This window comes from Mesoplodon mirus (genome assembly GCF_964341445.2).
Source record: "Mesoplodon mirus genome assembly, chromosome: 1".
Classification (NCBI taxonomy): domain Eukaryota; kingdom Metazoa; phylum Chordata; class Mammalia; order Artiodactyla; family Ziphiidae; genus Mesoplodon; species Mesoplodon mirus.
In genome coordinates, this window is record NC_138976.1 from 71738363 (window position 1) to 71766137 (window position 27775).

At 37.1% G+C, this 27775-nt stretch overlaps 1 protein-coding gene across 3 annotated transcripts; it reads right to left on the bottom strand.

Annotated features, from left to right (window-relative positions):
* Positions 1–1435: 1435 nt before the first annotated feature.
* On the bottom strand, positions 1436–27628 carry CDC37L1 (cell division cycle 37 like 1, HSP90 cochaperone). Of its 3 annotated transcripts, XM_082612541.1 has the most exons (7): positions 27363–27624; positions 21797–22078; positions 18806–18899; positions 11032–11147; positions 10549–10671; positions 5937–6083; positions 1436–2034 (listed from the first exon to the last, which is right to left on the bottom strand). In XM_082612541.1, exons 1-7 carry the CDS (start codon positions 27492–27494, stop codon positions 1933–1935), a joined length of 996 nt encoding a protein of 331 aa, XP_082468667.1. In that variant the 5' UTR covers positions 27495–27624; the 3' UTR covers positions 1436–1932. The 3 variants fall into 3 exon arrangements, with proteins under 3 accessions (XP_082468667.1, XP_082468668.1, XP_082468666.1); XM_082612542.1 differs by lacking the exon at positions 21797–22078; XM_082612540.1 differs by lacking the exon at positions 1436–2034 and having other exon boundaries at positions 5334–6083; positions 27363–27628.
* Between the last annotated feature and the right edge of the window lie 147 nt (positions 27629–27775).

Here is a 27775-nt window from a genome sequence, read left to right on the forward strand (position 1 = left end):
AAAAGAATACACATACCCAAATTTTAAATAGTTCTTCTGTTTTAGAAAACAAAAGCCAAAAAATCCTTCCGGAATAGTTTACTCAGTTTGTTGATAATTTCTCTCCTTCCAGCCTTCAGTTTTTAATACCTCTAACCTAAGGCAAAATGAAATTCAAAACAATTTTAAAGCTTACAGGCAAATCCTGGGGAAAAGTGAGAAGAATGGAAAGTAATGGTTCAAGTTACATTTCTGTGAAACTGGGGATCTTATTCCTATGTTCATTCTCCATTTGATAGGAAGGAAAAAGCAAGAGCTTGCTCCAAAACAGAAAAAAACAAACAACAACAAAAAAACTTCTGTAACTAGGTCATTGGTTAAAAAAAAAAATTTAGGCTGATGAATACTACCATATAAATTAGTCAAACATTTTATTATATAGTATGTATTTATATCAAAAGAACAAAAACAGCTTTATTCTTAAAACCAGGAAGATTGTGATGTTACATACGTAGATTTAATAATTCCAGTCCATTTCTATGGGTACTAAGTGCCTCATCACCTCAGATTAGTTAAAACAAGGTGCAAATGAGGCCAAGATAACAGGTCGGATCACGATGTGGGACCCTTGGCATTATCTGGCTTCTCAAATTGAGACCTGTAGTCCAAATCCCATTTAGTCATCTTCTAAATGTTTGCTACTAGTCTCAATGGGACTAAGCCAAAGACTACATTGGTTTCAAATCAAAGCTCATGTTCCTGTAAGTCAGAAGGTTAATCCTCAAATAATAAGGACAGAATAATTAACATTGTCATCTCATTCCAAATAAAATGAATTATCAAATATCCTGGCATATTTAAAGTGAATTATATAGGAAGTAGTAAAGCTCAGAAGCATTCCATGGTAACTGAGCTAAAGAGAGGAATGACAAATGTAGTAAAAGCCATCATTACCAGTAAGGATCACCAAATTCTTAGAAATAAGTAGTTTGCTCCAAAAGATTTCTCTTGCCTTTTTAAAAGTCTTTGGGCCACATCAGAGTAAAACAAACAATAACCACAATTTTAGAAATCAGATTATTTTTCCCTATTTGTTCTTACAGGCCATTAGTATTCTTTTAAAACTTGCTCCCTGAGAGATCCCAGACTATGTCAAATAAAGAAATTAAGAGTGAGATTGAAGTTCCTCTCAGTAAAAAAAAAAATCTGTATTAGCTTTATTACTTTTTATATCACTATATAACCCTAATATTAAAATGTCAACAGGGTAAAATCAACTACTAAGGAATATAGTTCTGGGAATACTTGGGGGTAAATTTAGTATCTATATAAAATTGATATTATAGTCAAGGATTTAACTGATGGTGCCGAAAAAACAAATGTAATATTATTTTAAGGGGAAATATTTTGTTTTAATTTGTACCACCCCGCTTATTTAGTAAAGCAGATTATCAACTACTGATTTATTGCTTTTAATATGATGAAACACCAGATTTGACAGCTAAATTAGCAATAGGATACAAGTACATTTTTATCTTTAATCATTTTTGTAGAGTAGGACATGTACACATCCATATAAAAAGACTGTAGCAGATGCCTCCTAGAATCAACCAGTTCTTGTAAACATTGCATTTGTGCAGATTTTCATACTTTGATTCCAAAGTTGAGAACAATAAGATTAAAGGCAAATTTAGTAGCTAAAAAAACCAAAAAAATGTCCAGTTTGACTTCTTGCAACATATGGTACCACTCCTCTCTTCAGAAAAAAAAACAAAACAACAAAACCTAGCAGCACATGAAAAAAATTTTACAAAACGTTTCAGTACTCTGTTTTCCCTCCCATCAAAAACCGAACAAAAATAAAGTGCAGCACCCATAAAAGTGTCAAGAAAATAGCCAAGTTCTTCCTTTCTTGTAACAAAATAGCACTTGGCTTCAGCAGTCTTAACCAAATTATACAGTGTCCATCATTTTGGGTTCATCATCATCTTTATGTACCACTGAGTTTAAACTGCAGAGAGCTGTATTGATAGAATACTGAAGATAATCTGGATTCTGAAAAGAAAAAAGAATGAATGAATGATAATAAGTTTTATGCCAGTATATGCAGTTGCATATTCAGTTTTGCATTCTCTATTTCTCTGCAGTATAGCAGAACAGGAAAAAAGACGGACTTTGAAGTCAGACTTGGGTTGAAACCCAAGAAGATAAAGAAAAAAATTAAATAGATTATTACCACTTAATCCAAAGAGATGTGATAAAGAGAGAATGATGTATGTGAAAAACAGAAATGTAATAAACACTACCTTCTTCCTCTGTTTAACAAAACTGTATAATTTTAATTATTTAATCATATAAGACTATATCTTCCATATGATTATATATACATAGTTATTGATAATTTAAAAGATAAACATGGCTTTAAGTCAGCAATGTATTATATGTATTATGAAGATTACTAATTATAACAGTAAATACTAAAATTACAAAAACACCTGAATAAGGAAAAAATATATTTACTAAGTAAATATTATAGCTATCTTCAGAGTCTATTTTGGTTTCTCAAAGGTTAAAACAAACCCAAGTGAGAAATTGTTAATCTTTTGAAAGGTACTTAGACTTGTATTTAAAAAGTTGAAAACAAAAGAACAGTTTAATTTAGGTTTTGTTTATTTTTTAAACAGAAGAACTCAAAAATATTCTAATTTGTTCATTTCTAAAACTAGGAACAGAAAACCTTATTCAATAAATGCAAAAATAAACCCATTATTATTAAAGCATCATGAATAGAGACATAAGCCCTTAAGACCTAGGACTTTAGGAAATTCTTCCCCAAGAATTCAGTTTTATCAGTTGTTCTGAATATCTGCTCATACTTAGAGTTTTATTATGGGTCACCTACTTTCATCTGTTTATTTTATTTAATAAACATCAATGAGGAAAATAGTCCACACAGGGCATAGATATCTTAAACCTGCCCATACCAAAGGGAGGCAGGGTTTTCAAAAGGTCTCAGGGTTTTCAAAAGGTCTCCTTAATAAAGTACAATACTTTGTGATTCTTTTATTGTAAAAGTCGAAAAGTAAGCCAGAAGTTAGTTGGATTATTCTCAATCAGGTTTTTATGAAGGAAGTGGCACAAATAACTGACTGAGGTCTAGAACACTAAAATAACTTTGGACCTCAGTTCTAACCCTGCCTTTTCCACTTAGTATAATGCCATCCTCAAAGAGAAAATAATTCATCAAAATTTAATAACATTAAAAGCTAGTATACAGGATAAGCCTAAGATAACTGTTACTTATATCTCTGTCCAAGAGGCCTTGGTTTAGTTCTCTCAAAGCTAAGGATAATGGTATTTGGCTTATTTCATGAGACTGTTGTCAATTTAAAAAAGAGATTAAAAGCTAAAGTGTTATCCAAATTTAAGTTTTATAAAAAATTATTAATAATCTTGTTACATTATCCCATTTTCCAAAGAAACAGAGTGCTAAGATCTTTTCTGACCATCCAGGCCCAATTCCAAAGGCCTTCAGAACAGAGCTTACAATTACTCTCTATTAAGACTAGGCTCCAGATTTTCATGGAGAATTTTGAGTATTAGAACTGGCTAAAGAGATTCTCTAGAATTCATCTACCCACCTCCTTAAGGACTGAAGACATCATCATGAGGAGACTTAAAAAAACAAAAAGCAATCAATATACCTAACCTAATGTACACTTAAATTCCACTGATTACCCTATATTCTCATCTAATAACATACTCAACACATTTCTTGTCCCAGAGACCAGTTCTTCCCAAAAGCACACACAACTGAGTGTCTTGTCCTATTTCTAGCATATGATTCAACAATAGTCTATGATGTAGGTCAGTGGTCCCCAACCTTTTTGGCACGAGGGACCGGTTTTGTGAAAGACAATTTTTCCACTGGCCCGGGGTGGGGGTGGGGGGATGGTTCAGGTGGTAATACAAGCCAACGGGGAGCAGCAGATGAAGCTTCGCTTGCCCGCCGCTCACCTCCTGCTGTGTGGCCCGGTTCCTAACAGGCCACGGACCGGTCAATGGCCTGGGAGTTGAGGACCCCTGATGTAGGAGAATGAATGAGCAATGGAGTAGAACAGAAATCCAGGATTAGCATATTAGCTCAATCACTTAATGTACTGACTTCAGGTAAATTACTTAACCTCCAGGAGCTTCAGTTTATTCATCCATAAAATGAATGAAAACGTGTCACAGGGTTTTTGAGAATATTAAGTGAGACACCATGTAAAAGTATTTTGCAATTTATAGACTGATATAATAAAAATGGGATGTTATTGTTATGGTAAGCTCTTCTTCCAAATCTCTCAGTTGACAACATAGTCCCTCAGGTTGTCTCTCATCTTATCCTATCTATTATCTTATCCTTCTCTCAAATAACAGTGCTTCTGTGGATCTAGTTGAAATCTTTTCCCTCTTACGTTTAGAATCAACAACATCCTTCAAAAGTCTTTTTTCCTCTGCATTCATTATGTAACACCTTAGTTTTAGGAGGTTTATACGTTGAACTTACAGAGACTTAGTCATAAAATTCCTTTGGAAAGACTGCATCCCTATGGGCTATTTCTCACAGAACTGAAGAGAAAATTATCATTTTATTTAAACAGCATTAAGAGGTAATGTGTAGGACAAATTGAGAGGGAATATTGCTTACATGTCTAACTAAGGGTTAACATTACTAATTATTTAAAAATCGGACCTTAATTATTTCTATCCTTGAAAATAATATCTTTGGCTGAGTTGAATATATATCAATTGCTTTCCTTAAATTGTCCCTTTGGCCTACAATACATATAACCAGAATAGTGAAATTATAGATACATAAGGTCAAGATACTGAAAATCTCAATTTCCACCACTCTGAGATTTAAAAATAAATACAGGGCTCTCGTCACATTGCCTTTTTTTTTTTTTTTTTCGGTACGCGGGCCTCTCACTGTTGTGGCCTCTCCCGTTGTGGAGCACAGGCTCCAGACGCGCAGGCTCAGCGGCCATGGCTCACGGGCCCAGCCACTCCGTGGCATGTGGGATCTTCCCGGACCGGGGCACGAACCCGTGTCCCCTGCATCGGCAGGCGGACTCCCAACCACTGTGCCACCAGGGAAGCCCTCACATTGCCTTTTGAGTGAGACTTCCCTTTCACTGTGTAGGCAACAGGCTAAACTGGCTAAAGCTGTTCCTAAAATCTTAGGGCCTGAAAATGAGAAAATGAGAGATGACTGGTTCAATTTAAATGTTACTAGAACCAAAATGGGCAGTAACTTTTAATAACTTAAAACTGTAATCCTAAGTAGAATCAGGCAGACCAGTGGTCCAACCTCCTCTTTGACATAAATTCTTTCACACTAGTGACATGGTTTTATCTTATTCTAATAGCAGATTTCCAAGGGGCTCAAAGAGTTGGCCAATATTACCATAAAGAACAGCTTAGCATAAGTTACATTAATTTGTAGTAAAATGTTACATCTGGTAGGCAACACCAACATTCAAAAAGATAATACTACTAAACTCATGCACCAGATCACCTTGGTTGCTACTTGGACATATGCTTTGAAGCTAATTCATCTCAATAAATTCTTAACAGTATAGTTCTACTTAGAATGAGATGTTCCTCAGGAGCTATCTTGAGAAGTTTATAACTGAGATGATCAATAGGTAACACTTGCCCTTAAGAATGCTTAGGTGGTCCTCATCCCTTCTTTAAAGGAGTGGAATTTGGTATCTCTCTAAATACCTAAGAGATGAACAAGATTTAATGCCAAAACATGGCATGAGATGAAACTCAGAGTTATCTTTTGAGGCAAGAACATTTAAAATGACCACACATATATAATGTATAAGAAGAAAGAGAAGTCCAAAAGAACAAAAATTATGTAAACTAATACATTTATAAAATAAATATTTACTTTTCCAACTTACCTGTGGTAAGGATCCAACACCAGAATGGGGAACATTATTCTGAACTGTCATAGGTTGGAAACTTGGTGATTGAGAATAAAGTCTTACTCTTGACTTGAAAGCTTCAAGTTCATTTTTGAATGCTTCAAAATAACCTTCTTTCTCTGCCTAGAAAACACAAAAAATAAAGACTGTGTTTTTCAAGACTTCCAGACCACACAGTAAACTCTAGCAAGCATATATTAGGCCTGAAGTGGAAGAAGTAAAGATGAGGTGAATAGTTTAAATGTAGAAACTACCAAGATCTCTGTCAGATTTCTGAAAACTGCCTGTTTTATATGAATATTAAAGATTGGTTTGTTCCATTTCCCTCTGCTTCAGCAAAATAAAACAGACTAATAAGAAACAACCCCTCTTTACAAATACACACTAATAAAATGAAAGAAGGTAGGCTTCCTCTGTATTTCTCTTGATTTATCTATATTCTTGACAGGATCCAAAATACTCCTCATTTAACCCCTCACGTTCTCCTCTCCTCTTCCCACTGCCAAGCAACAGCCAAGGGATATTCTTTAAACCTTCTAATTCTCCACCAATTAATAAGAGAACACTATTACCTGTTATTAGTAATTCCCTGACCCTAAAATCCCTATTTGTAAAAGCCATGAAAACCAATTAAACTCAACATTCAACTTCATTGTGAAAATACCTTAGTGTTTTAGTTAAGGAGGTACCTTCTTTTCAAGATTATGGAAAGAAAAAAGTACAATGAGTTATGTTGAGGGAAGGAAATTCTCTCCCAAGATGTATATAATATAAGCAAAATTCTTAATGCAAAATATCCTTTTGGCAGTAGCCTCCAATTATAAACGTTTCCTTTGCAGATTAAAAAATGACACAGAGCACATCCTACACAATAGATCATAGAATTTAAGTTCAAGTGGTAGAAGAGATTTTGTCGAAGTCTCATTCCTGAATATCAATGGGCCCATTTGTCTGCCGTGCAATTTTTTTCTTTAATGTAGTTTACATTGTGTAACTGGATTAAAACCTATGGATTAGTTACTAGCATCACTATATATACAAATAATGCAGACAATGTTCTGTGCTGCCATTCTATCTTTTTAAGAATTTAGGAATCATTTCCTTAATTCTATTATAGCATTTCACTTTAGTCAATATATGGTACTCGTATACACACATGCAATGTTAGCCTTCATATCCAAAAGTAATCCTTCTGAAATGGTTATGTAGCAAACCGTTAGGAATCAAGTGACACAACTGCTGACCTTACTTCATGCCTAAGGCCTAGGGATTTAGATCTAGAGAGACTTGATTGATTTTTGTTTTATTAAGCAACCTATGGGTCACTTGCTCAGTTTCTCTATGCTAATTTCCTCATTTGTAAAAAAGGAATAAAAATCCTTATAAAATGTTATGAGGATTTAATGAGTTAATCCATGTAAAGTGCCTAGAATAATACCTGGCACAAAGCAAGCACCTCATGAAAGTTATTCCTTAATTAAAAAAAAATTATTAAGAACACAATGTTGGGCTTCCTTGGTGGCGCAGTGGTTGAGAGTTCGCCTGCCGATGCAGGGGACACAGGTTCGTGCCCTGGTCCGGGAAGATCCCACGTGCCGCAGAGCGGCTGGGCCCGTGAGCCATGGCCGCTGAGCCTGCACGTCTGGAGCCTGTGCTCCGCAATGGGAGAGGCCACAACAGTGAGAGGCCCGCATACCACCAAAAAAAAAAAAAAGAACACAATGTTAAGATCTAAGACTGCAGAGCTGTTCAGGTCTATTTTGTCAAAGTAAATTTCAAAGGATGCATATAGTTTGACTATGTTCCATTATCTTACTAAGCACTAGTTCAAACATGTCCATTAATGTAAGATGAAAAAGAAAGTATGTTTTTTTTTTTAATGCCTATGTGTCAAGTGAAAATTTAGAATAGTTATCAGAAGCCTAACTAAAATACCAACTCAATCGTTTACTCATTAAGGGCTTCCCTGGTGGTGTAGTGGTTAAGAATCTGCCAGCCACTGCAAGGGACACAGGTTTGAGCCCTGGTCTGGGAAGATCCCACATGCCGCGGAGCAACTAAGCCCGGGTGCCACAACTACTGAGCCTGCACTCTAGAGCTCGTGAGCCACAACTACTGAGCCTGCATGCTGCAACTACTGAAGCCTGTGCACCTAGAGCCTGTACTCTGCAACAAGAGAAGCCACCGCAACGAGAAGCCCATGCACCACAACGAAGAGTAGCCCCCTCTCACTGCGACTAGAGAAAGCCCACGCGCAGTGACGAAGACCCAACGCAGCCAAAAATAAATAAATAAATAAATAAGTTTATTTTTTTTAAAAATTGTTTACTCATTAAAACTACTGTTTTAGGGGCCTCCCTGGTGGCGCAGTGGTTGAGAGTCCGCCTGCCGATGCAGGGGATACGGGTTCGTGCCCCGGTCCGGGAGGATCCCATATGCCGCAGAGCGGCTGGGCCCGTGAGCCATGGCCGCTGAGCCTGTGCATCCGGAGCCTGTGCTCCGCAACGGGAGAGGCCACAACAGTGAGAGGCCCGCATACCGCAAAAAAAAAAAAAAAAAAAAAAACTACTGTTTTAGGAAATTTTCCTATTTTAACAGTAGAAGTAGAAGGTAGGACTACTGCCACACTAATTTTTTTTATTTTAAAAATACAATGTTTTTCTCTGTTTATAAAAGGAAATATGTTCACTGTAGTATACGAAAAAGAAAATGGAAATCACTTATAATTCTATGACCCAAGTATAATCAAGATTAAACTTTTGGTATATTTCCTTCTAACTTCTAATTGTGTATGCTAAAATGTATCATATATGCAAAAAAGAGCATGTAAAATATTTATGTACAATTTATTGGGCAAAAATCCCACTATGTACCCACAAAAATTAGGAAATAGATCATTAGTAGTATCTTAGAGATGAGTTTCAAAGAGCATTCCATCTCTCTGAGGTTACTATTTTAACTTGTCCTAATCACTCCTTTGCCTCTTCAGTTTTACTGCTTAAAATTTATGTATCCGTCAACAATATATTTAGTTCTGCTTGTTTTTGAACTTTATAAAAAATATAAAATTTTAAAAATGATACCAGATATCGGGCTTCCCTGGTGGCGCAGTGGTTGAGAGTCCGTCTGCCGATGCAAGGGACACGGGTTCGTGCCCCGGTCCGGGAAGATCCCACATGCCGCGGAGCGGCTGGGCCAGTGAGCCATGGCCGCTGAGCCTGCGCATCTGGAGCCTGTGCTCCGCAATGGGAGAGGCCACAGCAGTGAGAGGCCCGTGTATCGCAAAAAAAAAAAATGATACCAGATATCATTCTAAGACTTGTTTTTTTTTTTTTTGCTTTCTTGTCTTTTTATCCATGCCAATGCATGTCTTTTTATCCATGCCAATGCTGATTAGTATATTACCAAATGAATATACCACAATTTATTCATTCTACTGTTGACAGACATTTGGGCTGTTCCCAGACTTTTTGCTATTATGAACAATTCTATTAAGCACATACATGAGTGTCTCTAGGGCAGCAGTTCTCAAACTTTATAGTCTCAGGACTCCCTCATACTCTTGAAAATTATTGAGGAACCTAAAGAGTTCCTATTTACGTGGGCTATATCTATCAATACTTATGTGTTAGAAATTAAAACTGAGGAATTAAATAAATATTAACTGAAATATAATAACAAACTCATTACATGTTAACATTTATAACATATTTTTTTAAAAAAACTATATTTCCAAAACAAACAATTCAGTGAGAAGGCTTAACAGAAGATAGCTGTATTCACACATCTGCTTCTGTATCAATCTATGCTGTACACTGATGAGAGAATGAGAGTGAAAATGGCAAATAACATCTTAGTATTATTATGAAAATAGTTTTGACTCAGGACTAATGGAAAGGGTCTTGAAAACCCTCAAGTGTCCCTGAACCACATGTTGAGATGTTTTTCTCTAGGGTATATACCTAGGAGAATTTCTGGCTGTAAGCACTTGTCTTGTTCAACTTTACAAGGAAATTTTCCAAAGTGGTTATACCAGTTTATACTCCTACAGTCAGTGCATGTGAATTCTTATTGCTCTACTTCTTATAAAATTTTTAAATTATAGTAATAATTTAAATTAGTAAATTTAGTGAGTGTGAAATGTTATTTAATCTTTCTAGACATACCTATTTTTCTTTAATATAGCTGACATCATCCTGTATATATAAAGATGTATCACTTCTTTTGACTTTATAGCAAAGCATTTTCTCAGATTAAAAATTTTTCATAAATAAAATTTTGATGGCTGCATAATATTCTGTGTACTACAGGTTTTTTTTTTAACCATTCCTCTAATTTTCCTGAATACATACATTCATGTGAATGGCTCTCAATTTCACATACATGCTGTATAGTATAGCTTCTTATATAGCTCCTTTAAATCTATATTAGCATGAAAACAGCAATATAATTTTTCTTTTCCTTATAAAATCTACAGAACTTAGCCTGTGGCATCCTGGTTGGATGGCTTCCATTGATGTGTATGGACAAAAGAGGTCTCAGCTAAAAACCTAACCTTCCCATTTAACAATACCAAATAGCTACTTACTTTGGCTTTCTGGAAAAATAAGCGAAAACATCCTCTTGGATCCACATTACAGTTTTTGGCCATTTCCATAATAAACTGCATTACAACTGCTTGATGTGCTATTTGTTCCATCAGAGCTCCTTTCTGAAAGTAACAGATTAAAATTATAAGAAATATATTTAATATTGTGATTACTATTTGGATTTTTAAAATATGATTTTTAAATAGGTTAAAAAAGAAAAAGGTTTATAGTATCAATACATGGGAACGAGAGGTGAGGGGGCAGGCAGGCAGGGAAAGCACATTGGAAACAAGTTTCCCTATGCTAACTGAAATAACTAAAAAAAATTCCAACAGTAAGCTCAAGTATATGTGAAAACAAAACAAAATTATAAATTCATTTAATGACCTTCCTACTTTCATTTAAAGTAACGGAAAAAGCAAAACAAAAAAGTAAATCAGAATTCCACTAAGGTTCCCAGAAATTCAAGTTTCACTTGATACCTGTTCAGCTTCTAGATGAAAACACCATAAAATAAGATATTTAGCAGTTTCTTCACATACAAGGTATGGATGGTCAGACAAAAATCTCTGACTATCATCCCATCGACTTAACATACCTGTAAAAAAAAAAAGAATTAAACCATGAATGTCAAATACTTTCCTCTTGTAAGCAAAGAAATGGTATTTTAAAATCATTCTCTTTAAAGACAACTCACATTACCATAGCAGTATGTTATGGTAAAAGAGCAAATAAAGAGCAATAATAAAGCAATACCCAGCATATTGGAAATAGCTTTCAAAATTCATAGAAAACTTTATTTCAAATAATGTCAGGCTAAAGTAGGGTGATTGGTTTAAAGCCGTAAGTTCTACATCTGGGGAATGCCCGAAGTCCCAGGCAAATAGAGACCGCTGGTCATTCTAGGCTAAAGTAAGTACAGATAATTTCAGGAGATTCAATATTATTTATTCAGAGAATACAAATTTTTCTGTTAGATGCATAAGAAAGCAAAACCTCAAGAAACTACACTGAGCAAAGACTTAATAAAAGATTCAGAAAAACTACATTTCTTCTAATTTATTAAAATATGTCTAAGATAATATGGTAAAATGTCAACAGCATGGGAAACCAATCCAGTAAGTGTTATAATAGTAACTATACTTTAACCATTTTAGTCATGTTAACCATTTAGTCATGATGACTGTTTATACATAGAAAACAAAATCTTTTTAAAATTAGTTAAGCATATTTGAAAACAGCTGGGGTTTCCCTGGTGGCGCAGTGGTTGAGAGTCCGCCTGCCGATGCAGGGGACACGGGTTCGTGCCCCGGTCCGGGAAAATCCCACATGCCGCGGAGCGGCTGGGCCCGTGAGCCATGGCCGCTGAGCCTGCGCGTCCGGAGCCTGTGCTCCGCAATGGGAGAGGCCACAACAGTGAGAGGCCCGCGTACCGCAAAAAAAAAAAAAAAAAAAAAAAAAAAAAGAAAACAGCTGCCATTTTGCTTCAAAATACCAAACCAGTCCAAATACTACTAAAGGTGTACTGTCATCTTTACCCAAATTAGTTAAGAAATTTGGTCAAAAAGTTGATACCACCCAAGTAATTAACAGAACCAGCAAAGTGTTGAGCTTTATTTAGACTCATCCAACCAAGAAAGTTATTGAGTCATCATGGAAATTTTATAAGGCTATCTCAATAGTTTGGCAATATATCTTTCCTCTAGACACAAAATGAACTTCTGAAGTTCCATATCAGAACACAAGTGAAAACAAAACTGAGGACAAATGTCTTACTGAGAAATACACAGCAACACATGGAAATTAATTAAAAATAATGATTTTTTTCCTCATTAAAAAAATTGGAAAAAAGCATTTTAGCATTTTCTCATAAAGAGTTTTACAAGCTTTATAGAGTTATTTCCCCAACACTTTGGATACAGTGACTAGGTCATTTTAAATTCTGAGAAACTATGATTATTTAAGTTACTTTAAACTACTTCTCAAATTATATAGTTAAAGAATCTAATTAATAATTTCTGTGGGTCAGATCTAAAGAAAGCATAATTCTATTTCTCATACCTGAAGCCATAAAATCCTATAAAGCAATTTTGCCTTAGCTTTGTTACACTTCTGAAGAGGGAATATTTTCAACTCTATCAACCATTCAGAAAGATCACTGCTTCTCCGTTTACTTCTCCATGGGCAGCATTGTGACTTACTCAGGCACCAAATTCCTACCCATTCTGGTTTCTTTTGCAGGAAAGATAATTTACAAAAGGGTTAGTGACACTTGTAGGGGCCATGAAGAAGGGTGTCACTAAACGTTAAAGGTTTTAAACTATCTACTTAATAACTGAGACAAAATTAACACTTGAGGATGACCATAGCTTTTCTTTTTTTTTTTTTTTTTTGCGGTATGCGGGCCTCTCACTGTTGTGGCCTCCCCCGTTGCGGAGCACAGGCTCCGGATGCGCAGGCCCAGCGGCCATGGCTCACGGGCCCAGCCGCTCCGCGGCATATGGGATCCTCCCAGACCGGGGCACGAACCCGTATCCCCTGCATCGGCAGGCGGACTCTCAACCACTGCGCCACCAGGGAGGCCCACCATAGCTTTTCTTTACCTGAAAAATAACTGTCAATACTTGATTTCAAAAATGCATACTAAATTATTATGAAATTGAGAAGTTACATTACAGGTAGTCCATTAAGACCTCTGTGGGAAGAGTGTGGAATTTTATGAACAAAATATATCAAGAGAATCAATGGCTTAGTGGAACAGAACATACCAGAAAGTACACATATTACTTTGGAATTTATAAAGAAACTTAAAATCAAATGGAGAGTAACACAATCTAACATGATGACTCGAGGACTAAACTGCCTAGGTTCAAGTATTGGCCTTACCACACCTTGGGCAAGTTCTATTATACCTCTATGCCTACATTTTCCCATGTGTAAAAGAGGGCTAAAAATAGCATCTAACTCATAGGATTTTTGTGAGGACTAAAGGAGTTAATACATGTAAAGCACTTAAAACAGTACCTGAGGGGCTTCCCTGGTGGCGCAGTGGTTGAGAATCTGCCTGCTAATGCAGGGAACACGGGTTCGAGCCCTGGGCTGGGAGGATCCCACATGCCGCGGAGCAACTAGGCCCGTGAGCCACAACTACTGAGCCTGCGCGTCTGGAGCCTGTGCTCCGCAACGAGAGGCCGCGGTAGTGAGAGGCCCGCGCACTGCGATGGAGTGGCCCCCGCTTGCCACAGCTAGAGAGAGCCCTCGCACAGAAATGAAGACCCAACACAGCAAAAATAAATAAATAAATAAACTCCTACCCCCAACATCTTCTTAAAAAAAAAAACAAAAAAAAAAACAAACAAAAAAAACAGTACCTGACAGAAAGTAAACACCTGATAAATACTAGGTATTATTAACACAATATGAACAATTCATTCATTCATTCATCCATCAAATATTAAGCTAATCTTTTTTTTTTTTTTTTTTTTTTTGCAGTACGTGGGCCTCTCACGTTGCAGAGCACAGGCTCCAGATGCGCAGGCTCAGTGGCCATGGCTCACGGGCCTAGCCGCTCCGCGCCATGTGGGATCTTCCCGGACCAGGGCACGAACCCGTGTCCCCTGCGTCGACAGGCAGACTCTCAACCACTGCGCCACCAGGGAAGCCCTAAGCTAATCTTTTGGTTAAGGATAATCTAGTCATTTAAACTAGCCAACCAACTTCTCTGAATGCTTGAAAAACCTTACTTTGACAAATTAAAATATTTTAATTATGTATCTTCACCCATATATTTTTTTCTGGTGAACGTCTAAATCCCAATCCACCCTTTAGCTCTCAATATTCCACCTGATTCCTAAAATGGTCCCCAAATACACTTCATTATTTATTTCCCTTTCCTTTTTGCATTATACTGATAGAATGATAGATTTCAATCCTTTGAATTATACTAAGTATTTTAATTTCTCAGTGTACCAAGAACCTCCCAACTAGGTTGTGAATTTCTTAATGAATGATATATGACCTATTTTTCAATATATCCTGAGCTCCAGATCTCCTGTATTCCCAATCACCTACCACCAGACAGCTATTTCTACCTACATGCCTGCACATAAACTCATCTTACTTGAAACTGAACCCATTCTTCTCTCCCTGCCCATCTACATTGCTTCCTAGGTTCCATGTCACCCAATCAGGCATTTCAGAGATTCTTCTGATATTTCCATTCCTCCCATATCAAACTTATCACTAAGTCCTGTGTTTATGCTATTGCAATCTGTTAATATGGTGAATCACATTAATGAGTCTTCTAATGTTAAGCCATCTTTGAATTCTTAGGATAAACTCTAAAAATATTTCTTTTTCAGATTATAAAAATAAAGTATATTCATTGTGAAGAATTTGAAAAATCCAGAAAATAAAAACCACCTACAATGCTTACAAGAGATAATCAATATTAACATTCTGATGTATTTCCCTCTGGCTTATTTTTTAATGACTTTTAGAGAAACAAAATTAGAATCATATCATACATATTAATTTCCTACTCATTTCACTTCACATTCTGTTCTAAGAGTACTTTCATTAAATGTTTTTCAAAAACAGGATACTGATGTGTTTTTGAAAAGCAATATGTAAGTGATTACATTGAAGAGACTGAATATCCACCTACAGCACAACTGATTGTAACATAGTATCTATGCAAATATTTACAGCTTTTAACAAAATCTCCAGTGGCAACATCCCACACAGATTCAAAAAAATGCTGAATCACAGCTAACTTTGGTTGGAAGTGAACAGATGATGTGCCATGAAAAACTGTGATAGATCATCAAAAATAAGCTCTGATCATCATAAAGACAGTGATGTCAAAAATGCATATGACTTTGAAGAAAACTGTTCTGTGAAGTTTAAAAGAAAACAGACTATGTCTAAATTGGTATTTTATATTTATAAAACATTTAACTCAATTAATAAGTAAACATAAATATGGGGGAAAAATCAATACTTCACAATATTCCATGACATGGTTGTACCATTAATCATTAGATGGTAAATTCCATCTAGTTACAAGGGGTAATAAAAGCAATATAAGAAAGACAGTCAAAAAATATCAAAAAATACCATAAGGGAAAGTTAGGAGGAAGTCTGAAGAATATACGTACGCATGAGACCACAAAGTACAGTGTCAAGCCTTTGCAGCCCTTCACAACCTCCCATGTTCTAGGCCCATGTCTTCCAAGAGTCTGGAATGCAAACCAAGTTTGGAAAGCCTCCAGCTAGAAGCTCTAATTCACAGCTGCTATTCCAAATGTGTTTACTTCAAAGGATTATATCAATGTAGTCATTATTCTGACAAATGCCTTTTTCCCCTTTATTACAACAAGCACACAACTCCAGAAACATTTGCTTCCACCCAGGTGGGACAATATTAAACTTTCACAGTCTTGCCTCAGGTCTCTCCATCAACTCTGTGCCATAATTTAGTCCCCAGAGACTTTGACTATCTCATCATCCCACCTGACTGCAAACTGGTCTACTGCACTCTGATGGAACTTGGTGAGCAAGAAGGAGTAGGTATCCCATTTGTCTCGGTATGATACAAACAAACATGCCAGAAAATGGGAAATAAAAACACAGGAAAATTTTGGGAGCCTAGTACTTTAGTAACATTTCTGGGGATCCAATGGGCTGCGGCAAGTAGGATATCTTGCCCAAAGTGAAAAGTCAAGTGTATTTCAACTAAGAAACAGGCACAATGTGAATCTGGGAACGGCTATTAGGTCTGGTTGGCTTTGAAGACAGTAAGGCTCTGGGTAGCATTACAGGATGAGACACGGAAGCCCACTCATGCAATGGCAAAACAACTGTTTATTAGTCACATATTTCCTCAGCCATCTGATTGTTTGTACAATATTTTATAAACTAAGGAGTCATGGTAGTAGATTTGAGATTATGCAGAGATTCAACAGCATGGGATCTCTTCATCAAGGGTATTCCAGGTTAGCCACTGAATACCTAATTTACCAGTAGCAGAAACCAGTGCTGAAATCTCAATATTGGAGAGGCCAGCCAACTATCAATCTGGAAGGACCAGCCAACCATCAAGTAATAGGTTGATAATCTTGGTCCCGTTTCATTTTGGAGGGACCAGTGGTTCCTCACTTGAACAAGACCATTTGAGATCTGGTATTGCCCTCCCTCTTTGCCATGCTTCTACCAGTAATGCATCTGTGGTCTTACTAAATGAGATGTTTCCCATACCACATTATTTCTTGACCCCAAAACTCAATTTACAGCAAAAGAAATGAAGACAACAGGCTCATGAAATTCACTGGTCTTATGAACATTACTACACAGAAGCAGTAGGTTTTATAGAATAGTGAAATGTTTTATTGAAGACCCACATAATTATAGTGCCAGGTGGGTTACTACACCTAGTGAGGTAGGGATATTTTCCCCAATAAAATTCCTTCTGACCACAGCACTCAGTTTATAGCAAAAGTGAGGGAACTATTTTACATGCACTAGGTTTCCCATGGCTCCAAAGCAATTAGCCTACAGAATGCGAGCTGTGTGAAAGCACCCTGAGGGATGCTATTCTACCAGATGCATCATGCTCTGAAAAAGTAATCAGTACATGGTACTCCTTTTCCTACAGAACACGCAGGCCTGGGAAGTAAGGACTGTAGGTGGGAGCTGCAACTCAAATTATCACAACTAAGATTCATTTATAAAATTTTTGCTTTTTATTCTTATAATTCAGGGCTCTGCTTATTTAAAGATTTTAATATCTACCCAAGGGATGACTGTATATCCATTTTTTCTATTATAACTAATACTGGAATGATAATATTTGCAAAAATAAACTTCGCTTACTTCTTCAGACACTATTCTTGAATTAAACAGAATACATAACTTATTTCACTTTTTAAAAATAAAAAGTATGAGGGCTTCCCTGGTGGCGCAGTGGTTAAGAATCTGCCTGCCAATGCAGGGGACACAGGTTCAAGCCCTAGTCCAGGAAGATCCCACATGCCATGGAGCAACTAAGCCTGTGCGCCACAACTATTGAGCCTGTGCTCTAGAGCCCGCAAGCCACAATTACTGAAGACCATGTGCCTTGAGCCCATGCTCCTCAACAAGAGAAGCCACTATAATGAGAAGCCCACACACTGCAACGAAGAGTAGCCCCCCGTCGCCACAACTAGAGAAAGCCTACGCGAGGAAACGAAGACCCAACATAGCCAAAAATAAATAAAACAAATAAATTTATTTTAAAATAAATTAAAAGTATGAGAAAAATTAATAAATTTTATGAATAAACTTTATGAAATAATTCTATGAATAAACTGCAAAAAAAGGAAAAATATCTAAAGTAGTATTCGTTGTACTGACATAAGGATGAATGAAATTCTAAATACTTTGGGAGAGAAATACCAATAAGAAAAAGGTCTCAAAATGTCATTTAAAAAGCTTATTAACACACTCCAAATAAAAACTATGTTTATTAAATTGACACATATATACTTCCCAGTAGCATTTTCACTCCAGCAATATTGTCACTGCTTATAATTCTTAGAACACAGCATACTGTTTCCCGACTCTGCCTTTGGACATGCTGTTGCCTTGCCTCCCTTATCTACATGGAGAACTCTTACATGTTCCTTATAATCTAACTCAGATGTTATCTCCTCTGGGAAGCCTTCACTTAAATCAACCCCCATCCCACTGCTTTTCCCCAATAGAGAAAACTATTTTTCAGTTCTTTGTATATGTATTTCTATTACTTATTATTTATTATAAATTATATTCTATTACTTATTATTTATCTGATAACAGTTGAAGGATCTGCATAAATTGTATAGCATCATATCCAAAACCTGAAAAAAATGAATGCTAATCTTACAACCATAAAATAATCAGATACAAAGGAAGCAAAGATGAAAAAAGACAAAAGCAAAGACTAGTTGGGAAATGGAAAGAGTCTAGGTAGTAAAAAAGACCATGTTTTAGATGGTAGGATTATATAATAATAGATTGAATTTTGCTTTTCTTCACAATTCAGTTTACTGTCACTCTATTTTTTTACGACCAAAAAAAAGTCTAAAACAAGAGCTATACAACTGTGCCAGAAGCAGCTATGCAACTGGAGTTTGTCACTTGTCTTCTTTTTGGTCCCCATTTTATAAATCCACCTTTTGTAGACATATTTATGATACCAAACATTAAAAAAGAAGGAAACTCAAGTAGTAGACTTACCAAAATGTCTGATTTTCTGCTCATGTTTCTGCATAAAAGATTTTGATTTATCTTCATCTTCTGTTTCTTTTCTTTTATCTTGATTAATAAAACTCTAAGAAAAAAATTTTGAAGTTAAAATCAGATTTTATATTTGAATTGGATTTTCTTTCTCACTTATTGAATGCCTAGCAATCCTTCTTATAGACACTATAAAAAGGTGATGTAGTAAACTCATGTCATTAAATTCATCTGTAAAACTCTATTAAAAATTAAAATTTTCTTGTAATGAAGTTTCATTAGTCTTATTTAAAGTGATATATATGTAGAAAATTATACAATTATTTAAAAAATCTACAGAGAAAAACAAATGAATTAACCTTTCTGTAAAACTGAATTTCCCTATCAAAGGCAGGTATAGAAAGATCCTTTACATGCATAATTTATGTTTTGCATTATTCATTTCCATTAAATATTTGCAACTCTACAGTAATCTTTGGAGTTCTTGCTGGAAACAAATTCAGAAATTCAAAGCATATAGAGTATATTTACAACAAAATTTTTGATAAGACATAAACCTAAAACAGACCTTTGCTGTAAACTGTTCTTAGGAGAGGCTAAACAGTTTGATTCTGAAATCAAGTACAAATTTCTATTAAGGAAGTGCTTCTTTTCAGTTAAATAAGTCATAAAACAGACGAAGATTAAGTTTTTATCTGGCCAAAAAAACTGGCAGAACAATTTCTCAGAACATTATGTGATCACGTTTAAACCTTGAGATCATCACTGCCAAAAATGAAAACTGAAAACTAGCTCTCTGACAGTTTACAATCAGGAAACACACAAGTTTATATATTTCAAAATAAAAGCATTTTTTTCCTTTATATATTCTCCATCTAGACCGGCACTGTCCAATAGAAATATAATCCAAGCCACAAATGTAATTTAAAGTTTCCTATCAGCCACATTAAAAAGCAAAAGAAACAGATGAAATTAACAACATATCTATTTAACCCAACATATCCAACATATTATCATTTCAACATGTAAGCAACACAAAAAAATTATTAATGGAATATTTTACTTTTTTTGGTACTAAGCCATCGGAATCTGGCGTGTATTTTACACTTACAGCACATCTCAATTCGGCCTAGCCACATTTCAAGTGCTCAATAGCACATGTGGCTAGTGGCTATCAAGTTGGACAGCGCAGACCTAGACCAGTCCTCTCAAGCCTCAAGCTCCCACACAAAATCAATGTACAATTTTGAGCAAATGACTGGAACATAAAGAGAGTCCTAATTAATTTGTGGTATAAATGTAGGCTATGTTAGAATCCAACTTTAAAAAATAACAATTAAAAGAAGAGACAGGGGCTTCCCTGGTGGCACAGTGGTTGAGGGTCCGCCTGCCGATGCAGGGGACACGGGTTCGTGCCCCGGTCAGGTAAGACGCCACATGCCGCGGAGCGGCTGGGCCCGTGAGCCATGGCCGCTGCGCCTGCGCGTCCGGAGCCTGTGCTCCGCAACGGGAGAGGCCACAACAGTGAGAGGCCCGCATACCGCCAAAAAAAAAAAAAAAAAAAAAAAAGAAAAATATTTTCTTTGTGACCACTGTGTTAACAGAAGAGACATTAACTTTATAAACAAAGAAACATTATTTTGACAATTCCCTCTGGAATAAAAAAATTATTTTAAATAGTTTTGGAGTATAAATGCAAACCAGAAATAAAGTAATACTTAAGATGACACATCCCTTAGAACAATATATACAGAGATAGCAAATCATTCAGTTAAAGAATTATTCTGTTGAGGGGAAAGAAAAATATATAAATATAAATTAGTACAATCACAGAAAAAGTCTAGAAAGATATGCCTCATTGTTAACAGTGGCCATCTCTGGGAAATGGAAATGAAGGAAGCCTTTCAATTCTACTTTACAGGTTTATGTTTTTGTTTTTTACAAGAAGCATGTTGTACTCTTACAATTTATCTCCATTAAAGAAAGAAGTACTGATAGGGCTAGTGGTACTAGACATTTACCTGTGTGTATTACTTATTGCTGTAGCAGGACTAGAGCTAGTCCAGGGAAAGGAAATTAAAGGTGCTTGGGGGGGAGTGTTGAGAGTGGATGCCAGAGCAGAAACAAGTAGTGTTACACACTGTGTCTAGAGAATAATGACGGTTAAAGATAAACTGAATGCGGACCTAGACAAGAATGAGCAGTCCATACCTGAGTCTTGAGAGTTAAGTTTAGTAGAAATAGAAAGAGTACTACTTTAGACATTAGATGAAAATGACTTTATTTCACTGCCCACTTCTTTTTCAGATACAAAAGTCAAAGAATAAGGCCTATATATGTAATCCAGTGAGAAACAGAAGACTGCTCTTAATAAACTACTAACTTGGCAAAAGTATTTTACTACTCCTTTCAGCAATAATGCTTGTAACACTAAGACCAGATTACTATCTGAGGTTTACTAAATACATAGTGGTAAATACCAGTGAGAGACTTTGTTTTATTTGATAAAACCAGTAACTGTACATTAGTATTACAAAATTGAAAGCAAGCTGATAAGCATAGCAACATCAGACAGCGCTGCTAACATCTGAGCTTTACCACATACCAGGCCCCATGCTGCCTGCTTTTAAGATGTTACCTTACTTAGTTTTCATACCCACTCTTTATAGTTGATGAAACTGAGCCTTAGAGAAGTGATTTGCCCAAGGTCACAAAGCCAGCCTGTGACAAAGTTGAGATTTGAGGCAGTCTGACTCCAGAACCCATGCTTATATTCAGTGTGCTATGCTGTAGCCATATAATTGGATTAAGGACTACCCACATTAGACACTACTGGGGATAACACATTTCTGTAACAATCACTTTTCCTAAACTGTCAACACTGAATACTGTTTACAGGATTCTGTTGCTTTGTTAACAGATATGCACAACTGGTTTGTACGAACACTTCAGTCTTTCCTTCTTTCATTATGGTCCAATAAAAGAGAGTACCTTATTAAAAACATCCTTGCTAATGGCATCCATGTTCCACAGACACATTCTCTCTCTTTGTACTAAAGCCTCTTCTTTCTGCCGCCATTCTTCTTCCCGTTGCCTCAGTTCTGATACTGCTGTTTGTGCTTTGGCATGTTCCTGATCCAAGGACTCAGAGTTATGCAGTGCTAAGCTACCAAGTTTCTGCTGAGCTTCAGCGAGATTCCATTTGCATGCCACAGAGCTCTTCACAAACTCTTTCTGCTTTTGGCAAGCCATTTCAATTCCATGACTATACATCTGGATTAAAAAACAAAACAGTATTTTTAAGAAATGAAGAAGGCAACAGAACAGGTACGTTTATGTAGCACAGTTCAAATTTCTATCAGTCAAGGATTTCTGTACAATGTTTTTGGTACATAGGTATCCAGCCTTCTGTGTTTGCAGTTAAGAGTTTTATATTATAGACCTTGTTTCATCAACTAGACGCTAAGCTTCTTTGTTAATTTGTGCCTCTCCCCTGACAACTAACAGCAACAAAAAGCCTGGCAACTAGCACGGTGTCCTGCATACGCCTGGGCCTCAACAAACATTTGATTTATAGTCTTCATAATCCTGAAACAGAATAATGAGAACAAAAGCTTAAATCTAGTTCATCATCTTATCACTCAACATGCCGAAAAGCAGACCTTTATAGAGTTTTGTTTTGCAAATTCTTCACTCAAAGAAGCTTTTATTTAGAAGTAATCACTTCTTGGTTTCTATTTTCTTTCTGTGTTATCCCAATCCTTGGTAATCTGAGTTGTTATTATTGGAAATTTTTATTTAAAACTGACTACATCAGATAGATAACCTTTAACTTAATCCTAATCAAAACAGACAAAGTTGTTTAAAAAAAAAGTCACTGGTCCACCCTGGTGACTCTGTTTTTTTTTTTAACATCTTTACTGGAGTATAATTGCTTTACAATGGTGTGTTAGTTTCTGCTTTATAACAAAGTGAATCAGTTATACATATACATATGTCCCCGTATCTCTTCCCTCTTGCGTCTCCCTCCCTCCCACCCCTCTAGGTGGCCACAAAGCACTGAGCTGATTTCCCTGTGCTATGCAGATGCTTCCCACTAGCTATCTATTTTACGTTTGGTAGTGTATATATGTCCATGCCACTCTCACTTTGTCCCAGCTTACCCTTCCCCCTCCCTGTACCCTCAAGTCCATTCTCTAGTAGGTCTGTGTCTTTATTCCCGTCTTGCCCCTAGGTTCTTCATGACCATTTTTTTTTTAAGATTCCATATATATGTGTTAGCATACGGTATTTGTTTTTCTCTTTCTGACTTACTTCACTCTGTATGACAGACTCTAGGTCCATCTACCTCGCTACAAATAACTCAATTTCATTTCTTTTTATGGCTGAGTAATATTCCATTGTATATATGTGCCACATCTTCTTTATCCATTCATCTGTCAATGGACACTTAGGTTGCTTCCATGTCCTGGCTATTGTAAATAGAGCTGCAATGAACATTTTGGTACATGACCCTTTATGAATTATGGTTTTCTAAAGGTATATGCTCAGTAGTGGGATTGCTGGGTCGTATGGTACTTCTATTTTTAGTTTTTTAAGGAACCTCCATACTGTTCTCCATAGTGGCTGTATCAATTTACACTCCCACCAACAGTGCAAGAGGGTTCCCTTTTCTCCACACCCTCTCCAGCATTTATGGTTTGTAGATTTTTTGATGATGGCCATTCTGACCAGTGTGAGATGATATCTCATTGTAGTTTTGATTTGCATTTCTCTAATGATTAATGATGTTGAGCATTCTTTCATGTGTTTGTTGGCAATCTGTGTATCTTCTTTGGAGAAATGTCTATTTAGGTCTTCTGCCCATTTTTGGATTGGGTTGTTTGTTTTTTTGATATTGAGCTGCATGAGTTGCTTGTAAATTTTGGAGATTAATCCTTTGTCAGTTGCTTCATTTGCAAATATTTTCTCCCATTCTGAGGGCTGTCTTTTCGTCTTGTTTATGGTTTCCTTTGCTGTGCAAAAGCGTCTAAGTTTCATTAGGTGGTGACTCTGTTCTACTAAGAATCAACAGTAATTAGTTTTAACATTTATTTTAAAAAATTTTTAAATAAACTTATTTTATTTATTTATTTTTGGCTGCATTGGGTCTTCATTGCTGCACACAGGCTTTCTCTAGTTGCGGCAAGCGGGGGCTACTCTTCGTTGCAGTGCGTGGGCTTCTCATCGCGGTGGCTTCTCTTATTGCAGAGCATGGGCTCTGGGTACACAGGCTTCAGTAATTGTGGCACATGGGCTTAGTTGCTCCGCGGCATGTGGGATATTCCCAGACCAGGGATCGAACCTGTGTCCCCTGCACTGGCAGGTGGATTCTTAACCACTGTGCCACCAGGGAAGCCCCCTTTTAATGTTTATTGAACCACCACGTGTAAAGCATCGTGATGGATGTTTAATTCCTTATATTCCTCAGTTCTATCAAACAAAAGCTAAAGGCACATTCTTTATGATTTCTTAGCCAAAATGTAGATCAATTTCAAACTAGGTATTCAGAATAATTTTACTCCAATCTATTCCCTTATCTCCATCACTATTCAAGCCCTTGTAATTTCACACTTTAGTTATATAAATACAGTCTTTCTCATTTCAAGCCATTCTCTACTCTTCTAGACTTGGAGTGATTTCTCCAAGAAACAAAAATATGATAATTTTACTCATTCTTAGAGTCTTGGGATAAAGCACAAACTCTGTGGCATGGCATGGTCCCTCATGATCTCACTTCCTATTATCTCTCTAGACTCAGTCCTAGTCACTCTTCTACTTGTTTGCTTATTCTTTACATCCCCTTCCCCCCCACCCCATTCAATGTGGCAACTCCCCCATCCCTAAACCTCCTATCTCCATCCCAGATTCCAGCATCATGTCCCTTCCCTCTTACCCTGTCCCTCTCCACCCAAGTTATGCATATTTCTACAGTGGTGTTTTCACACAATACTGTGCTTATTTGTTTAACTATCAGCTTCTTGAGGGGCTAGAATGCAATAAATCTTAGATGAATAAACGACTCAACTTCTTGGAACAGACTAGTGGTTGTAAGGAATTCTAAGGCAGGTAGCATGCAAGGCTCCTTTTTTAGCTAAGTCTTCAGGCAAACTTAGATTTCTATTGGAGGGAATGTGGACACTTGCTATTCAGATGTTTTACTTGTTTAGCAGGTTTGGAGCCCAGATACCACTTGGTCCTAACCAACCAAGCAAGGTATTTATTTTTACTTTTTGCTACCTTAGAATAGGGTTAAGAATAACTGCAGACTAGCTATGCATAAGAAGGGACTAGGAAGAGGAGAAAAATGAAGATATAAAATTTATTTTGTAAGAAAAGACAAAGAAATACTAAGAAAGGTAAGGACAAATGGAAATATCTTGCCTTGTCAAATTATGCGTGAACAAATTCTCAAATCACCTCTCAAATCAAACACAGAAATCTTATTTCTAAATTCTAAAAATGATTTATGTTTATATTCTTCTGCACAGACTATGTTTGGCATTTGAGTAAACTATCCAACATGTATTGAGATGATTGATTATATTTTAATAAACAAAGATTTGAAAAAGGAACTGTTAGCATTAAGGTCTACTAATGTAACTTTACATTAAAAAAATTCCCAAACAGGATCTCTAAGTTCCAAACTGTATTTAATTGGATCTCAGAACTATACATCATATATGACATTAATATAGTTAGGTTCCCTATATTTGGTAAAATTACACCAAGGCTGTTTTTATAAAGATTATAAAATGTTTATAAACTGAATTAAATATTTTATTCTTTCCAAATATTCCAAAAGAAAAACTTAAGTTCTAAAACTTAAATCCAGCAAGACAAGTAGCTTTGTTATAAACACATGAACTAACTTAGGATTAGAAATCATTTTGCAAATCTTAGAACCATTCAAAGTTAGTTTCAGCCAAATAAAATTTTACATTACATCACAGGATGGGCAGTACAGTAGGTGGGAAAAAACACTGTACTAGGTGTCAGAAGTGGATTCTAGTTTTAATTCTGCCACTGCCTAGCTACATGGCCTCAGGGAAATCACTTTTAATGTAGGATTTAAGCCTAATCATTTCTAAAATTCCTTTCAGCTAAATAAGCTTATAAATTAATATACAGCTATTTTTAAAATTCAGTTTCTCTTAGGTTACTCTTTAGATTCAACCACAATGCAGTGAAATTCTTGAGACCTTTCTATCCTCTTTATACTCCTTCAAAACTGACAATGGCAGCTGCTATTCATTCTTTTTCTATCTCTATAACACATTCATTATGTGCTTATATAACACATTTTGTATATAAAGATGACACCAGTGATCCATAATTAGTGGGTGACTACCAACCTATCAACTCTCATTCTGTCCTCCTAAAAAAATGCCTTGTACTTTCCCAGTGACTGGCTGGCCGAAGTACAGTCTGTGGTTATGAAACAGCATTTTCTCTGTGCAGCCAACCAACCCTGTGAGCTGGGCATAGGATCGATGACCCTACACTTATTGGCAAACAATTTAAATCACTCACTTTCATTAACAGCTAGCAAGATGAGTCTAGAGAAAAACTGTTTTAATTCAGTTAAGCCCTGGGGGACCCCATTTTGCAAGAAGCCTAGAAGGCAAATACCTATAATCCATTTCATTGAACATATTAGTGTTTAGTCCGTGATCCTGAAATATACTTCGAAAACACTCAGGTTAGGAGAAGAACCGGGACAAAGTAATATGAGTACCTAAGCACTCCCTAAGATAGGACCAGGAAAATCCTAAGTGGCAGTATATCACATTTGGATAAGTTTCAGAGGAAAGAAGGCTGGGCTGAAAACCACAAGTAGCAGCAGGAATCTGAGGAAGAAGTCTGAAGGAAAAGGCAAACGTGTGCCTATATATTTTTACTGAAGAATGGTGTGAAGCAAAACTAAAATCAGAAACGTAAGGGGAAAATGGTCACGCGAATGGGAGAGATTTACGCCAGCATCAATAGCAAGGTTTACAGAATTTGCTCAGATGTCAAAAGTCAGTGAAATAAACTGGATCTGAAATCTTTATGTCAGGAGCTCAGTGAATTACTGAAATATAACCATTCACTGTTCCCATCAACTGTGCACAAATATTAGTGCCTTCAAAAGAATAAAGTGCTCGGATAAGAGCAGGCACAAGAGGACAAAGGGTCAATGTTATAGAGTGAGCTGTCCCCAATCTGGGTACCGTCAGAAGAGGGGTAGAGGGGAGAAACTTCTTCCAAGGGTGAGGAATTAGCCAAGGTGAAAAGGTGTGCGTGGAGGTGAAAGTTGGGGCTATATGGCCAGACCCTCTCCGAAAACCTCAGTAGATGCTACAAAGTGATGGGATGGCTTCAGGCTCCGGACGTCCGAGGTTGGGGGTCGGGGGCGGGGGAAGGGGGAGGTGGGGGCTCAGAACAGGGCACAGAAGAGGGTCGCAGAGACAGAGGGCTCTGGGGGCCTGGTGACGGCTCCTCCCCATCCCCCCGCAGAACACGGGCCCCTTCTCACCTGGGTGCCGCCTCCCGGCAGCTGCGGGTAGCGAGGAGAACCGAGGGACACGTCCAAGTCACTCTCTTCCTCAGGCTCACCTTCTGCCCGAGGGAGGCTCCAAGGTCCTGGCGGCGGCCACGGCTGCTCCATGTCCGGCTGCCCCCGGCCCTACAATCCCCACTGCTAACAGACTTCGCGTGACCGTAAGCTACTGCGCGGAGCCTACCGCCCCAGCCGGCTGGGGCCGTTACCCAGAATCCCTCTGCCGGCCGCGACGCCGACGCACACCCGGCGCCAGCCTGTGCCGCGCCACCGGCGGACGGCGGAAAAAGACGTACTCCACTTGTTACGTCATTTCCGGATTGGAAGGCGTGGCCGCGGGAGGTGCGTCCTGGGGCCTGGGAGGAGGGTATGGGTCTGGAATGGTTTCT

Excerpts from the sequence above, each read along its gene's own strand:
- CDC37L1 (XM_082612540.1), bottom strand. The coding sequence starts at position 27,494 with ATGGAGCAGCCGTGGCCGCCGCCAGGACCTTGGAGCCTCCCTCGGGCA. Across the intron at positions 11,148-18,805 it reads GCAGAAAATCAGACATTTTG|GTATGTTAAGTCGATGGGAT; the intron begins GTAAGTCTACTA and ends TTTTTTTTACAG. Across the intron at positions 6,084-10,548 it reads TATTTTTCCAGAAAGCCAAA|GCAGAGAAAGAAGGTTATTT; the intron begins GTAAGTAGCTAT and ends TGTGTTTTCTAG.